The sequence below is a fragment of the Hakea prostrata genome, chromosome 11, assembly GCF_041222555.1.
Source record: "Hakea prostrata isolate BN-2017 chromosome 11, UWA_Hpros_2, whole genome shotgun sequence".
Taxonomy (NCBI): Eukaryota; Viridiplantae; Streptophyta; class Magnoliopsida; order Proteales; family Proteaceae; genus Hakea; species Hakea prostrata.
The window spans coordinates 10,231,923-10,247,002 of record NC_142610.1 but is presented as its reverse complement, the minus strand read 5'-3'; the positions used below and the strand labels follow the sequence as shown (position 1 = coordinate 10,247,002).

The 15,080-nt window shown below is 37.0% G+C and overlaps 2 protein-coding genes across 2 annotated transcripts; one reads left to right on the top strand and one right to left on the bottom strand.

Annotated features, from left to right (window-relative positions):
• Positions 1–3,880: 3,880 nt before the first annotated feature.
• LOC149000027 (ferric reduction oxidase 2-like) lies at positions 3,881–8,886 on the top strand. The gene is given in 9 exon segments (XM_089139361.1): positions 3,881–4,289; positions 4,380–4,470; positions 4,553–4,750; positions 5,209–5,443; positions 7,007–7,334; positions 7,426–7,669; positions 7,755–7,930; positions 7,933–8,466; positions 8,561–8,886. Coding segments are annotated over 9 exon segments (2,160 nt in total). The 5' UTR covers positions 3,881–4,075; the 3' UTR covers positions 8,701–8,886.
• Positions 8,887–10,883: 1,997 nt separating this feature from the next.
• LOC149000026 (late embryogenesis abundant protein At5g17165) lies at positions 10,884–14,002 on the bottom strand. The gene is made up of 2 exons (XM_089140513.1): positions 13,773–14,002; positions 10,884–11,504 (listed from the first exon to the last, which is right to left on the bottom strand). Exons 1-2 carry the CDS (start codon positions 13,889–13,891, stop codon positions 11,228–11,230), a joined length of 396 nt encoding a protein of 131 aa, XP_088996639.1. The 5' UTR covers positions 13,892–14,002; the 3' UTR covers positions 10,884–11,227.
• Positions 14,003–15,080: the final 1,078 nt, after the last annotated feature.

Below are 15,080 nucleotides of genomic sequence, written 5' to 3'. Positions count from 1 at the left end.
GGTTAAAATGTTTTGCACTTTTATGGTTGGGGTCAAATCTTTGGAGTTCACCTCATACCCATAAATCTACAAATTCACATTTTTAGTGTAAAAAGATAAATCCCTAGATTTCATGAATCCAGAGATTCACACAACCAAATAGATATAAATCTCCCATTTGTGAATCCAGAGATTTCAAATCTCTGGACTCATGTAACCAAACAGGCCCTAAGGAATCTACGAAAAAAATTCAAGTTTGATCATGTTTTGGTCTAATGCACAGTCCTTAATTTTAAAGGGAATGTCCACTAATAGGCATTGTGTGGGTGGTCATAACAAATGGCAAGGATCATTTTATCAACCAGTGGTCGTCAGCCTCTGATGGGTCTTATGTGGGTGATCCTAACATACCACATAATCCTAACATATAGCAAGGATCACCTGATCAAGCAAGGACTACCTACTTCAGTCTATTTTTCCAAAAGTAGAGGTATATGTAATACTCTCCAAATTAGCTCCAGTCAGAGGAAAACAATTTGCTCTTCTTATTTCTCTTTTTTTTTTAATATTTATAGGTGATCCACCACTATTGTGTGGTGGGAAAAGCATCAGGGGAGCACAATATTCCTCCCTTGATGGGGAGGTGATCCAAATTCCACTCTAATGATGTGCTTACAAAAAGTCTTGCAGGATTTAAAAAGAATGACTTTGAGGGCCATAGCTTACGCATGGACGAAGAATGAAGATGATTTTTTTTTTTGTAAACATCACTTACCTTCCCTCTTAAATGACCAAATAGCATTTAGACCTTTTTTTAGTTGAATAATATCACTTATCTCCCCTCTTTCCTAGCAAAGGTATTAAATGCATCCCTTCTATTAACTTTTTCATTTATATTATACTTATATCGTTAAATATATTCTTTTAAAAACCCAAACTGCTCTTAACAAAAAGATATTTTAGTTTAAACCTCAAATTATCTTCAATTATCCTAGTAATTAAAACTCTAAATTATTCTTAATTAACATTATTGTTAAGATTCCAAAGTATCATGAATGATCTTAGTAGTTAAAATCCTAAACTATCTTTGATTAATTGTATTGTTACATTATTATCTTCATATAATATACTTCATTCTACTGATATTACTTATTATTTTTTGATCTGAAGTTCATCCACAGATTCCAAACTAAACTGAAACTGAAATGTTGACATAGAGCCCAATCGCACAATGCTACTCTGCTGGATTGTTGATTGAGTGACCCACAAGCTGAAGGCCCATATATACAATATCTCAACCATACTTGAAGACATTAAAATAGTGGCTAGCTTTCAAATTTACTAACTGTTCCTTAGATTTTTCTTCCTAGGGAGAAAAGTGTAATCGCTCACTCAGCCCGGATGGTCCTTCCCTTCTAGGAAGAACAATATGGTTGTGTTCCACACCATGGTTTTTGAAACTGTACAATCAAAACCCTTTGGTCATCTCTTTGTGAGAGAATGTAAAGTACAACATATTGTGTAACGTATTTGACACTATATATAGTGTCTGTCAAATACAAGAATACAACTTTCTTATAGTATACAAATACAATATACTATGTATTCCTTAATCACCCCCCTGCGCAAGTGCAGCATGTCCTAGATTGCAAGCTTGGAGCAAAGGAGCAAAAATTGTGGCCAAGGAAGAGGTTTTGTCAAGACATCAGCAAGTTGATCCACAATGGAGACAAAATGAACTGCCAAACTCTTGCTAGCAACGAGTTCACACACAAAATGAAAATCTATTTCCAAGTGATTTTTACGGGATTGGAACACAATTGTGGATCATCTCCCTTGACGGAGAGCACTTTGTGCTCTCATGACGGCTTTATAACCACAAATTACGTGAGACCCACAAGTAAAAAATAATAAAATATTTTAAAAAATAAATCTCATCACCTAAACCTTGTGGACCCCCTTGTAATTTATGGTCAATAGCCGTCAGGAGAGACGATCGGAACTCGTGGAACATCGGATTCATAGTAAGGAAAGTAACACTTAGATTATCACAAAACCAAAGGAGTTGTTGGTAAGAATACCCCAAGCTCATGAAGAAGAGACCTTATCCAAGTTAATTATGTTGTTGTAGAGGCATTCGCCTTATATTCGACTTCAATTGAGGACTAAGCAACCATTAATCTTTGCTTCTTGGAACTCCATGAAATAAGATGAAAAATATATTCTAAAACCAGTAATGAATCTTCTTGTGTCTGGATCACTAGCCCAATTTGAATCACTAAAGGCTGTTAAAGAAATGGATGATCTAGCTTTATTGAAAAGCCCATAGGACTTTGTTCCATTTAGATATCACAATATTCTTTTAACAGTAGCCCAATTTAAGTCAGTTGGTCCGTGCATAAACTAGGCTACATGTCCAACAACAAAGAAGATATCGAGTCGTGTAAAAGAAAAGTACTGAGTAATGCTTAAGAGAGATGCATTGATCAATTTCACCCTCACTTAAGGGAGCCACCAGTAAAAAAACTCAAAAGGAAAACACTGAAAATTAATAGGTAATAAATAGTTATCCGATGTAGGAGTGGAAGGTGATGTACATGCATATACATGCACAAGTATGCATGCATAGATGCATATAGATGTACATGCATGCGCATGCTCATGTAGATGTAGAGTACACACTCTCACACATGTAAACACATAGAGGAATCTAGATATACATACCTACATGTAGAAGCTCACATGAACAACCATGCACATGCACAAGATGACAAGCATATTCACACACACACTCTTCTCTATGCCACTTGCTACTATTAGGGCAAGGGTCGAGTCAGGATTTAACATCGGCAGGGGCCAAATAGTGGTGAATTGTGTGACTTAGTTTCTACAAAATTATCCAAGACCTTAAAAGCTAATATTGATAATACTGTTTTTATCCATTATCTTACTATTAAATTTCTCCAATTGGGGACCAAGTGCTGGTATTTCACACATGAAAAAAAGGATTAGAGGGGTCTCTCAAAAAAAATTTCAAACAATCAAAGAGGTGATGAGGGAGGGGGATGCATGGCCCTTGGCCCCAGAGAAGTTCCGTCACTGATTACGAGTGCTTTGCATTAACAAACTTACTTGATGCCTAAACATTATATAGACAACCTAAATTCTTCTTTCTCGTGGTAAAAAGCAAATCAAATTCCTCGAGATGTTGGTGTGGGATACAAATGAGTTAGTATGAACATCTCTATAAGCGTAGTTAGAATTTGACATCTTATCTTATTCTTAAAATTTATTTAATGAAAAAACTACATATCATCTAATAAAATTTTATGCAATGATCATATCCATCTCATTCATTGAAAACTACATTATCCCAGAAAATACAAATTTTACCCTAACACAGTTCCCATCTTTGTTGCTTGACCAAACACATTTCTTGCTTACGTGCCAAAATCCACACGTAAAGAGCATGAGAGTAACACTAACAACGGTTGAGGAGAGTTGACTAAACAAGAACCACGAGCAAACCACAAGGAGTTGGAGCTGAGAAACGCTTTCAATATCAAACCTCACACACAAACACACTTCTTGAGGCGCTTGGCACACACCTATCCCATCAAACCAATACTCTCTAACGTACACTCATCTTATAAGAAAAAGGAAGTCAACCCTCCAAATTTAGGAAACTTATAAATTCCCTTCAATATGAATTATTGTAGTCTGATTCATTTCCTTCATTGACTTGTACAGTTTGTACCACTTGTCTCATACAAAGTTTTAAACTATTGATGCTGCATATTATATCGATTAAAAAGATGATTGTATCTAATATGAATATACATCAACTAGTACAGTATGGCGATCATTGAATCATCCCCTCTCCCACCTTACGAGATAAACATGGACCAAAGCCCAGAACACTTTCCAGTTTTATCGCCCTGTGGAGAGAGAGAGAGAATAAATAGTAGTCCACTGATGCAATTGAGTGTTGAGATGCTTTTGGCATAAAGTATTATAGTTTCATTCTTTAATATAAATAAGCTCTTCCATAGATACATTCCCCAGATCAGAGAGAGAGACCTAGAGAGAGAGAAGTATGGAAAGACCATCTCTCAGCATGGGAAGATCATCTCCCTCTAATAGCCATGAGGTGATCAAGAAGGTTAGGGCAGCAATAAGACTTCTTCTCTTGCTGGTTTCTGTTGGGATTGTTTTCATCTGGATCATGATGCCCACCAACACATACAGGCAAAAATGGTTGCCTGAAATCCGAGCAAAGCTTGATTCAACTTCTTATTTCGGCAGACAAGGTAATAAGCATTCTCCATCTGTATATGTATGTTCATGGAAAATATTTAATTTCAAATGAATATACTAACCACGTTTGTTATGTTTTGCAGGAGATAGACTTCTCATGTTCATGTTTCCAGTCTTACTCATTGCTTCCTTGGGGTGTATTTATCTCCATTTAGGAAAGAAAATTGCTTCAAGGTATGCTTCTGATTATAATATTATCTTTTCCACGAAAACCATCAGCCCTTCATGGATTAAATGAGTGATTTATTTTATACAGTGAGAGCAACCATCACAAACTATTGGCAGCATGGTCAAGACCAGTACTTGTAAAAGGTCCTCTGGGGATTGTTTCATGGACAGAGCTAACTTTTCTCTCCATGTTCATTGCACTCTTGGTTTGGTCATTCTCAACATATCTGCACTTCGGCTTCAAAAGGATTACTCCACAGTCAACTTCAGAAGATGGCGAGCAAGTGTATGGAAATTTGTAAATCTTATTAATTTGTATTGCATTGCATGTTGGTCAAGTGGTCACTTGTTTCTCTCTCACTCTTTCTCTCTATTGCTTACCTTGGTTTCTACGAATTTATTCAATACTCTAAAAGCTATTTATTGACAATGTCATTTCTACTCATTCTATCTTTACCCTCAAAAAATTTCTCCAATCGGGAGGAGGGGGTCCAAGTGTTGGTATTTTACACATGAAAATAGGGCTTGAGGGATCTCTATAGGGAAATTTTAAAAATCGTAAAGGGATGACGGAGTACTTGTATTTCACACATGGAAAGAGGGCCAAAGAGATATCTATAAAGATATTTCAAAAAATCGGGAGGCAGCCCTCAGGAAGCTCGCCCCAATATCTATCTATCTATCTATCTTTCTATCTATACACATATATTGGTTAACAAAATGGGATTTGGTTTATTTTCGCAGATGGGAAGCAAAGCTGGATACTACAGCTCTAATGTTAGGACTTGTTGGTAACGTAGTTCTTGCCTTCTTGTTCTTTCCGGTGACCCGAGGATCATCGATGTTGCCGCTCGTCGGACTCACGGCAGAGGCTAGCGTCAAGTATCATATTTGGCTTGGACATACAGTCATGACCCTCTTCACATCTCATGGCCTGTGTTATATCATCTATTGGGGTGCAACTAATCAAATCTCAGAGGTAATTTACAATAAGTTAATAAGGATATGTGCAATAATGTAGTCTAGTATACTTTTAATCCTTGGATTATAAATGAAACTTCTACATAATTATGTAGATTATCAAATTTCAGTTGGGAATATTATATATCTGTGGTAATTCTTTCTACTGAAAAGAATATTATAGCTTCTCCCTCGTGGTTTTTTATTTATTTAATTTTTTAATGGAATATTCCCCCTCGTGATTAGGAACTACCTCTAAAAATCTCCATCAGTTTCATTATTTATTTTTCTTTTTACTCCAAAAAAATTTATGACTCTGATTCTTTTCATCTCTTTCTAAATTTAAGTTTCAAACATATGAGTTAGAAATGAAAATCCCTTCCTTTATCCTTCAATAATAATTTCTCTTTATTTTATCCAAATTGAAAATTAAAGACAAGAATAGACAGTGTGATGCCTATAAATAACAATAGATAACTTAGCTCATCCTAAGGCTTTAGCCCGAATCTCCTATCTTGGCCTAGAATGAGTTGAGTTCAACTCACGAGTGAGATCTTAGCCTACAGTTTTAGTAGAACAGACGACTTTATATATTGAAGATGGAGGTATTATATAATATAAGAGGGGGGGGGAACTAGCCCCAAAGGGATTCGAGCTCAGCCTAAAGTTGACCCATATCCTAGGGATTTGCTCCCATTTGAGGATGATGAGATAGATCTGAACCCATAGGATAAGCCTCATAGCTCAGGTGAGATTCAAGGGGTTTTATTTGTTCAAAAGATGTCAATCACACTGTGTTCTAGGATTGCTACAGGCTTGGTTGATCGGGCTTTTCAAAACCCTGATCTTGATCCTGAATATCTTAACTTTGTTTTGGCTCTGACCCTCACCTTACAAGAAAAGACTAGGTCAAGCTAGGTTAGACACTTAACCTTGACCTTGGCCCTAACTCTATCCCTAACCACAAAATAGTAAGATGTACAGTACATAATTGCCTTACGTTTACAAAAGATAACCTACAAAGTGATCGGGTTGGCTATGATGGGCTGACTGCAGTTAAACATTTAACATTGGCCAAACTAATCCTAATCAGATCCACTTTCACTTGGCTCTAACCAGCCCCTTAGGGCCAAAATTTTGAGCCCAAATGAAGCCAGCTAGGGCGTATTTGTCCCCATGAGGACCAAACTTGCATTCTTACATATATTGGTATGTTATGCTTGTACCATTTGATATATATGGTTTTGCAAATTTGATTGATTATGGCCCGGGTTAAAACGACTGAGTCTCGTCTGTCTTAGACCTATTGTTACTAAGTCACATCATTTTCCGTCTTTGTTGAGTCTATATAACTCTTGACTAGGTTTTCAAAAAAATTTCACTCATCTCAAGTGATTCAGCTGAGTCAAAACCTAGCTTTCCATCTACGTATACAAAATTATGGTGATACTCCAACTGTTGGCTGCACGTGCAGCCACTGCACTGAAGCAAAAGCGCTAATTGTATATACTTCAAAATTTTAAACTAGTTTTCTTTTCTTTTGTTGGCATCCAAACATGACCTTGAATGTTTTGTCTTGCAGATGCTAAAGTGGGATAAAGTTGGAATATCAAATGTTGCAGGAGAGTTGTCTTTGCTCGCAGGACTAGTATTATGGTCGACGACCTTCTCTCGCATAAGGCAAAAAATGTTTGAGCTCTTCTTCTACACCCATTACCTCTACATCCTCTTCATCATCTTCTTCATATTACACGTCGGGATTAGCTATTCTTGCATGATGCTACCTGGTTTTTACCTATTCTTGGTCGATCGTTTCTTGCGATTCTTGCAATCTAGGCAAAATGTTCGCTTAGTCTCTGCTCGTGTTTTACCTTGTGAAACCGTTGAATTGAACTTCTCCAAAAGCCCAGGTGATGCTATGATCATTGAACCAACTGCGGGGCTAGGTTTGATCTTTTTTCGCATGAAATAGCACTTACTTTTTAGGGTTTTATTCTTCAGGGTTGAGCTATACTCCTTTGAGCACTGTGTTCATCAATGTGCCTAGCATTTCAAAGCTACAATGGCATCCTTTCACTATAAGCTCCAACAGTAATATGGATCAGGATAAGCTAAGTGTTGTAGTGAAAGGTGAAGGAAGTTGGACTAAGAAGCTTTACCAGATTCTTTCATGCCCCTCCCCAGTTCCCCATCTGGATGTCTCCATTGAAGGACCCTATGGACCAGCATCAAACAGTTTCATGAGGTTTGCTCCTATACATAGACTTGCAAATTTCTTTTTTTGGGGGGGAACGTCAGGAAACCTAAAAAATGATTGAGTTGATATGCAGATATGACATGCTTGTGATGATAAGTGGAGGAAGTGGCATTGCATCATTCATGTCTATAATCAGAGAGCTCATTTTCAAGACCAGATTAGGGTTCAAGCCTCCTAGTTCTGTTCTCCTTATATGTGCTTTCAAGAACTCTTCTAGCCTCACGATGCTAGACTTAATCCTACCATCATCACAGTCACCCAGCTTTCTGACATTACTTCCTTGCAACTACAAATTGAAGCATATGTAACAAGAGAAAAAGAGCCCACATCAAATCACAAAGACCAACTGAGGTTTCTTTCCTTCAAGTCCAACATGACTGATGTTCCTGTCTCAGCAATCCTTGGCCCAAATAGTTGGCTTTGGCTTGGAGCTATAATCTCTTGTTCTTTCATTGCTTTCCTTCTCATCCTGGGATTGTTGATGGCTTACTACATAAACCCAATTGATCACAACACCAACGACATATATTCTTCTTCTTCAAGAGCTCTACTGAACATGTTATTCCTATGTATTTGCATAGTTATGACATCCAGTGCAGCTTTTCTTTGGAACAAGAAGAAAATGGCATTGGAAGCGAAGCAGGTTCAGAATGTGGATACTCCAACCCCGATGACTTCTCCATATTCGTTCTCTTATAATGCTGATTGTGAAATGGAAAGCTTCCCTCAGCAATCCCTTATTGATGCTACTAAGGTGCATTATGGAAAGAGACCAAACCTGAAGAGTAAGTTACCATTCACATTCTTGCATTGACCAAACCAGAGAACTTGATTGGATGTATTCAAGAATTGAAATGTTTACTTGTGCTTTAATTGCAGAGATATTGCTCGACTGTGAAGGATCAAGAGTTGGAGTTATGGTTTCTGGCCCAAGAAAGTTAAGACAAGAGGTAGCTGCAATTTGTGCCTCTGGTCTTGCGTACAACCTTCATTTCGAATCCATCAGCTTCAGCTGGTAGTTTGTCCAATAAGGAGAGGACATATGTTACTTGTATTTTCTTTTTTTTTTCTTTTTTTTGGGTGAATTTTCATGTTTTCCCTCGTCCATGTATTTTTCACATGTAACTTGTTTATTGTAAGCTTTTACCCATGATGCTTTTTTTTTTTTTTTGGTGGATTTTCATGTTTTTCCTCGTACATGTATTTTTCACATATAACTTGTTTAGTGTAAGTTTTTATCAATGATGCTTGTTTGTATGAAATACATAAAGTGTGGATCTTTTACTTGAAGAGAAAATTTTACAGTCTACATGGTTAAATTCATGACACTTTTTTTTATTTTTGATCAAAGCATGCATGATATTTGTTTAATCTAACAACAAAATCTTCGTAAGACAAAATCTTCTTACGAAGAGAAAAGATTTGATTTATTCCTAAATTTTTAGAATTTTTCCTTCATGAAAATGATTTTCTTTTTAATTTGATACTTGTCATGAATCTAACTATGTGCTTGAAAAACTTCGTATCCATGTGGATGAAGGATCCAGACTTAAGTACATGCCTATGTATGTTTCTTCAGTGTTCCACTTGAATGTAAAATTTCCATGTATTTCATAAGTTCTCTCTCTCTCCTAAACTTTGCTAAATGTGGATGTCTTGTGCACTACGCGCGTATTTGTATATATACACTTTCATGTGAAAGTGCATGTGTTTGGCACTTTCCAAATGAAAAGGGGAGAGAGAAAAATACAAACATACAATTGCTAACCAATCTTATCAAACAAATATCACATTTTAGATGCTGATATTCAATCAAATTGAAAACATCTCTATAGAACGAGCATGTCACAATCAAATAGCTAGGTAAGAAACCATAACTGGGTATTCAATCCAATTGGGTGATATCAAAGATCAATTTTAAGCCCATATTTATTTACACTTATTAATGGATGATATAACCAAAGATATTCAATTAGTGAGGTTCCTTGGAATATGCTTTTTGTTGATGGAATTTTTTTAGTTGATGAGACACAAATAAGGATTAATACAAAGTTAGAATCATGGAGAGCAACTTTAAAATCAAAAGAGTTTTAATTAAGTAGAAAAAGAAGAAAAAACAAAATATCTAGTGTCTAATTTTGGTCTTGATCGAAAGGACCATGAGGTGGTGAGACTTGGTGAGAAAGAAATTCCACAAAGCAATCATTTCAGGTACATTGGCTCAATCATAAATGAAAAAGGTGATATAAAATATGATATTTTCCAAAGAATTACAATGGAGTGTATGAAGGGAGAGGTGCATCTAGGGCTTTTTGTGATCAAGGTATTCGTTTCAAGCTCAAAGGAAAATCCTACAAGACTGTCACACAACCAGCTATATTGTATGGTGTAGAATGCTAACCTCTTAAAAAGCATCATATAGATAAATTCAATATATCATAAATAAAATGATAAGTTAGATGAGTGACAAAACTATGAAGAACAAGGTAACGAATAATTATATTTGAAATGGACCTAGAGTAACACTAATAAAGGAAAAAGACGAAAAAGTCAATTGATGCAACACTACCACCTTCAACTAAGGCCTCTAACGTCTCTGTTTAGAGTAGTGGTTTAATTCAAATTGAAAGAATCAAAAGAATTAAGAAGACACCTAAGATGACCTTAAGAAAAGTGGTGATAAATGATATGCATAGGTTGATCTCATATAAAGCTGATTGGCAAACACCCATGTAATCACCCGTTTTGATGGAAAAGAGTTATTATTATTTTTGCTCGTCTCCTCCAATTAAAACTAATATTTTGCTTTATGAAGTAGCCTAAAACACAATTGACATGACATGGTTGTGATGGTAAGTGAAGGAAGTGGCATTACACCATCAGAGAGGTCATCTTCAAGACCAAATTAGCTCAAGCCTCCTAGTACTATATAAGAAGAGAGGAAGAGCCCGAATCACTCATAAAGACCAAGTGAGGTTTCCTTTCTTTCAGTCCCAACTCCCAACTTGACTGATGCTCCTATCTCTGCAATCCTTGGCTCAAACAACAGGCTTTGGCTACTTGGTGCCATCAACTCTCCTTTTATTATTTTTCCTTGTAACAATTAACAACACCTACAACATATACATTAATCGTCGTCAAGTCATCACGCATATGGTTTACTACCCTTGTTAATTTGGATTTGAACCGAACTCAACACCAGTTTGGTTTAAAGATCGAGACTTTTGCTTTCCTTCAATGGTATTATACCCTGAGCTCAAACTTATCTCCTGTACAGAGAAACTATGATCACGAGTTCAAATCAACTCTACACGCAAAAGGATATCCTTAGTTGGAGATAGAGAAAACAAGCTAGTCCTCCCAGATGGACATAACCACATAGAGGCATTACATATCTACTAGACATAACACCATCAGAATACACTCCATAGTAGCACAATGAGTAGAGTACCATATAAGCTACTAGAAAGTATTTATTATCTATAGATATTTGATTGGTTGATTTGAAGTCTGTGAGGATTTAGAAGCAAAGGTTTTGCTTCTAACTCAGAATTGCCTTGGCTTCTCAACATCCTCCTGGGGACGGAACCAGGCCTTCTGCTCCAAAACTGAAGTCTCCCCATTTGATGGTGGGGACTGGAAGCCATTACCTCCTCCTGCTCCGGCAACACTGATGTGGTCAGTCGAGGGGCCAAATACCCCAGTCTGTGGATGTGGAGCCCAGTACTTATCCGATGTGGGATCGATCGATCCCTCTGGAACAACTGTCGGGCGGACTTGTTCATCGATCTCTTTGTCGTAGGTAGAGACGTGAACTCCCCTCCTGCAATGGCAATACAAGTTCACCATCAGCCTAAACAAGTCATGCTAAACCAGTTTTGGAACACATAAAAATGGCTTCAGAACAGAACATGATTAGGCCAAAAAATGCTTCAATGAGCTGGAAATATGATTGAATAATTATCTAATTTGTTGGAAATCAACAAATAAATAATCTAGCTAGTTAATATCCATGCGATATCCAAACTCATGCCAAGAACAAGATTCGTCGCAGAAAATCCCTACAAAATTAAGTTGAAAAAAAAATCCTTCTCCAATTCCCTAATGGGACTCACTCCCCAACTCAATTAAGAAGCTGGAGTTTCAACCCAAAGAAGGGAAAGGAAAAGAAGGGGGAAAAAAGGGTTGTGATAGCTGAAAGGCTTAACATCTAATGAAAAGAAAAGGTTAGCCAAAGATGTGCAATGGATTCTTATCCTGTCCACCTTATGTATGATCCATTTCCTCCTTATGTATGAACGACAAGTTTTCAAAGTTAAATTCTAAGGTTTACGTTAGATTTCAAAGATAAAAAGTCTTTTATTTAAATTTAACTTCAACCTTTAGATCTTACTTTCAACACCCGTCGCTCTTCTATAAGGAAATGAATGGCTCAAAATGGACAGGATAAAAAATCAGATACCAGGTGCCAACCTCTCATCCCCAAAGTCCCAATCTATTCTGAACTGCACCATAATTCAGAATCCGGAGGAAATTTTAAATTTCTTATCCCATGCAAGATAGGAAACCGATCCTCTGCAGCACCAAGGATCAAGCAGGGATCTGACCGTACGATGGGAACATTACCCATGAAAGTCAACCAATTTAAACCAGTTTAACCAGAGTGACTCACACATGGATGAATCAAGTTAAACCATGAACAAGTTTTTATTTTTGGTAGTATCCATCACATGGCTTGCAAGGAAATGCCTCAAATTATTGGAACCCATGTGAGGAGATGCCTTTTAAGGTAAGACCTCAAGGTCCACAGTGTATGGAGTCCCATACAAAGACCGTACAAACAGATAATGCAAAGATACAAAGGATATTTAGTGGAGGGGACCGCATAAAATAAAAAAGATTAAAATTAAAAGAGACAGTGAACTAGTGAAGTGAAGGTACGAAAGTGTCCAGAATAGCACGGAAATTATCCGATAAAAAAGTGAGGTCCCAATATGAAAAAGTGAAGGCAAAAACGGATAAAAGAATCTCCATTATCTAACAAGGTAAGTAAGGGTAGGTGGAGGTGTGAGGTTGACGTGTTAGCTCAACCGCCTTGTGCCTCGGCAAATAAACCACAGATATTATGGTAACCGTGACAGGTGCTACAGTGATGGGCAAAAGAGGAACAAAGATGAGAAAACGCAAATTCTGTAGAGATAAGTGAGGACTGACAGGTGCTACAGTGATGGGCAAAAGAGGAACAAAGATGAGAAAACGCAAATTCTGTAGAGATAAGTGAGGACTTTCTGAATTCTGCAGTAGATTTTCGGATACTGTATTAATTGAAAGGATTCCAGGTGTTGCATACCTGTCGCTCTTAAGGAAAAAGAGAGAAGACAAATGTGAGTAATGGAATTCCTGAGATTTCGTGACGTAGAAGAGTATTGATTAAGATATTTCACATTTCCAGCTCGACCGAAATAAGAAACTAGATTTCAGGAGGGGGAAAAACAGAGGAAAATGAAGAAATCAGCTAAAGAACTTTATGGACAGGTAAAGAGTCGAAGAGAAGTCAGGAAAACCACAGCGCACAAAATTAGACAGAGACTAGGAGAAGAAGAAATCAAAGTTTTTTGCAGAACCACAGCAAATCTGCAGGCGAACCGCGGGAAGACAAAAAATTGGAAGAGCACGAAATCCAAACTCTACCGAACAGGAGAGGTGGAGAAAACCGCCATGAGAGCACAAAATCCTTAAAAACTAAGTTCTCTGCAACCGTAGAACTCCAGAAAAGCTACAGTTTCTGACAGATCGGCCACCGAAACACTCGGAAACTTGAAACCAGCAAAGAACAACTTAAAAAAAACTAAAGAAAGCAAAACCTAAAACAAACGAATGGTCAAAATAACACAAATCAAGAGCCATATCATGGTTTTCCTGTACAAAGTAACACAAATTTGATATTATTTGCCAAATAATTCCTCAAACTAACAACAGAACGGTCACGAAAGGGAGAAAATCATGTCCTAAAGAAACAGAGCAGCAAGTTCCAGGAAACCGAAGATCAAATGTAGAGGAAAACAAAGAAATCGTATGAAACGATTATTACCTCAGAGAAGATGCCTGAGGGGAAGAAACGCGAGTGGAATCTCGGCTTCCGACCGAGATCTGGCTTATGAATCGCTTCCCTAGGCTGGCGATTCCTCGGCTCTGCGAATTGGCGGCCATACAATAACAAGTAGAGATCGAAGAGATCGAAAGTTTCAGTTTGAGCTTGAAAGAGAAGAAAAACACAAGAGAGCTCAAGCAATGAGTTTCCTTTCTCTACTTCTCGGCCCCTATTTATAGCCTGTAACTCTCTCTTTCTCTCTCTATCCCTCACTCACTCTCTTTCTCTCTCTATCTATCCGTCTCTCTCTCTACCCGCTCAACTACCGATCATCCATGTTAGAACACACCTACCTCCGTATCAATCCGTATTCGTTATCATTTGCCGTTAAATTTAACTGTACTTTAACGGTTCAACCTGGAAAGTAACGGAATCTTTTCCTAAGAAACCACGAAAACTACGCGGGGAAATTCGAATATGGGTCGGGTTTGGTCCGTTTGGATAGTGGAATGTGGAGCGGTTTAATGGGTGTAAATAAAACGGATCCGACTTAATTTATAATGCTACCCCTTATTTGTAAAAATTATATTTTTCATCCAAATTAGGAAAGATTCCATTATGGATAGACCATAATGTGTTTATTTAATTTCTTTTATTAATTTCTTTGCAATTAGAAAATGAGATGTGTCAATTTGTTTTGGTTTTTATGATATTATAGATTAATTAAATATTTCAAAATTAATTGTGATGAAAGTCTATTTTCAAGAGAGCCATAGGTTTATTATTATCTGTAAAAGGGTTGCAGATGGTAATCGAAATTCGCTTCCAAATCAGCATTTGTATTTGCTTAAGGATACTCAAGATTCCCAATTACTAATAAGATGTGGATAAGATTATATTATTTTTTTAATGATTATTATCTTACCAATTTGAACTGAGGTTGGCTCGAGTCAGCGTTCATGCATCTTGATATATTCTCATAAGGATAGCTTTTACATATAAATTAGTATATAAGGTGAAGCTTCACCCATTGACTCGGGAGATTCGAATTATCGATCTCATACCATGAGAATAATACCTCTCAACGTTTGGTTGGTGAAAACCTGTATTTAGTCTACATTGATTTAGATTAATTTGTTGGAAGAAACAAAATAAATATCCAAATCCGGTTGAATCTATCCGAAAACTACGAGGATATTATCCGACAAGATGTGCCAATGTGGACAGTTTACATCTCTATCTGTGAGGTATGGTGATTTTTGTCAATTTGCTTGAATTTGAGTCTGATATTTGTATTTATTCTCATAA

Bases quoted from the DNA above. Each gene is read 5' to 3' on its own strand.
- LOC149000026 (XM_089140513.1), bottom strand. From the start codon at position 13,891: ATGGCCGCCAATTCGCAGAGCCGAGGAATCGCCAGCCTAGGGAAGCGA. The intron at 11,505-13,772 runs GTAATAATCGTT...TTGCCATTGCAG, and splicing joins CCTCAGGCATCTTCTCTGAG to GAGGGGAGTTCACGTCTCTA.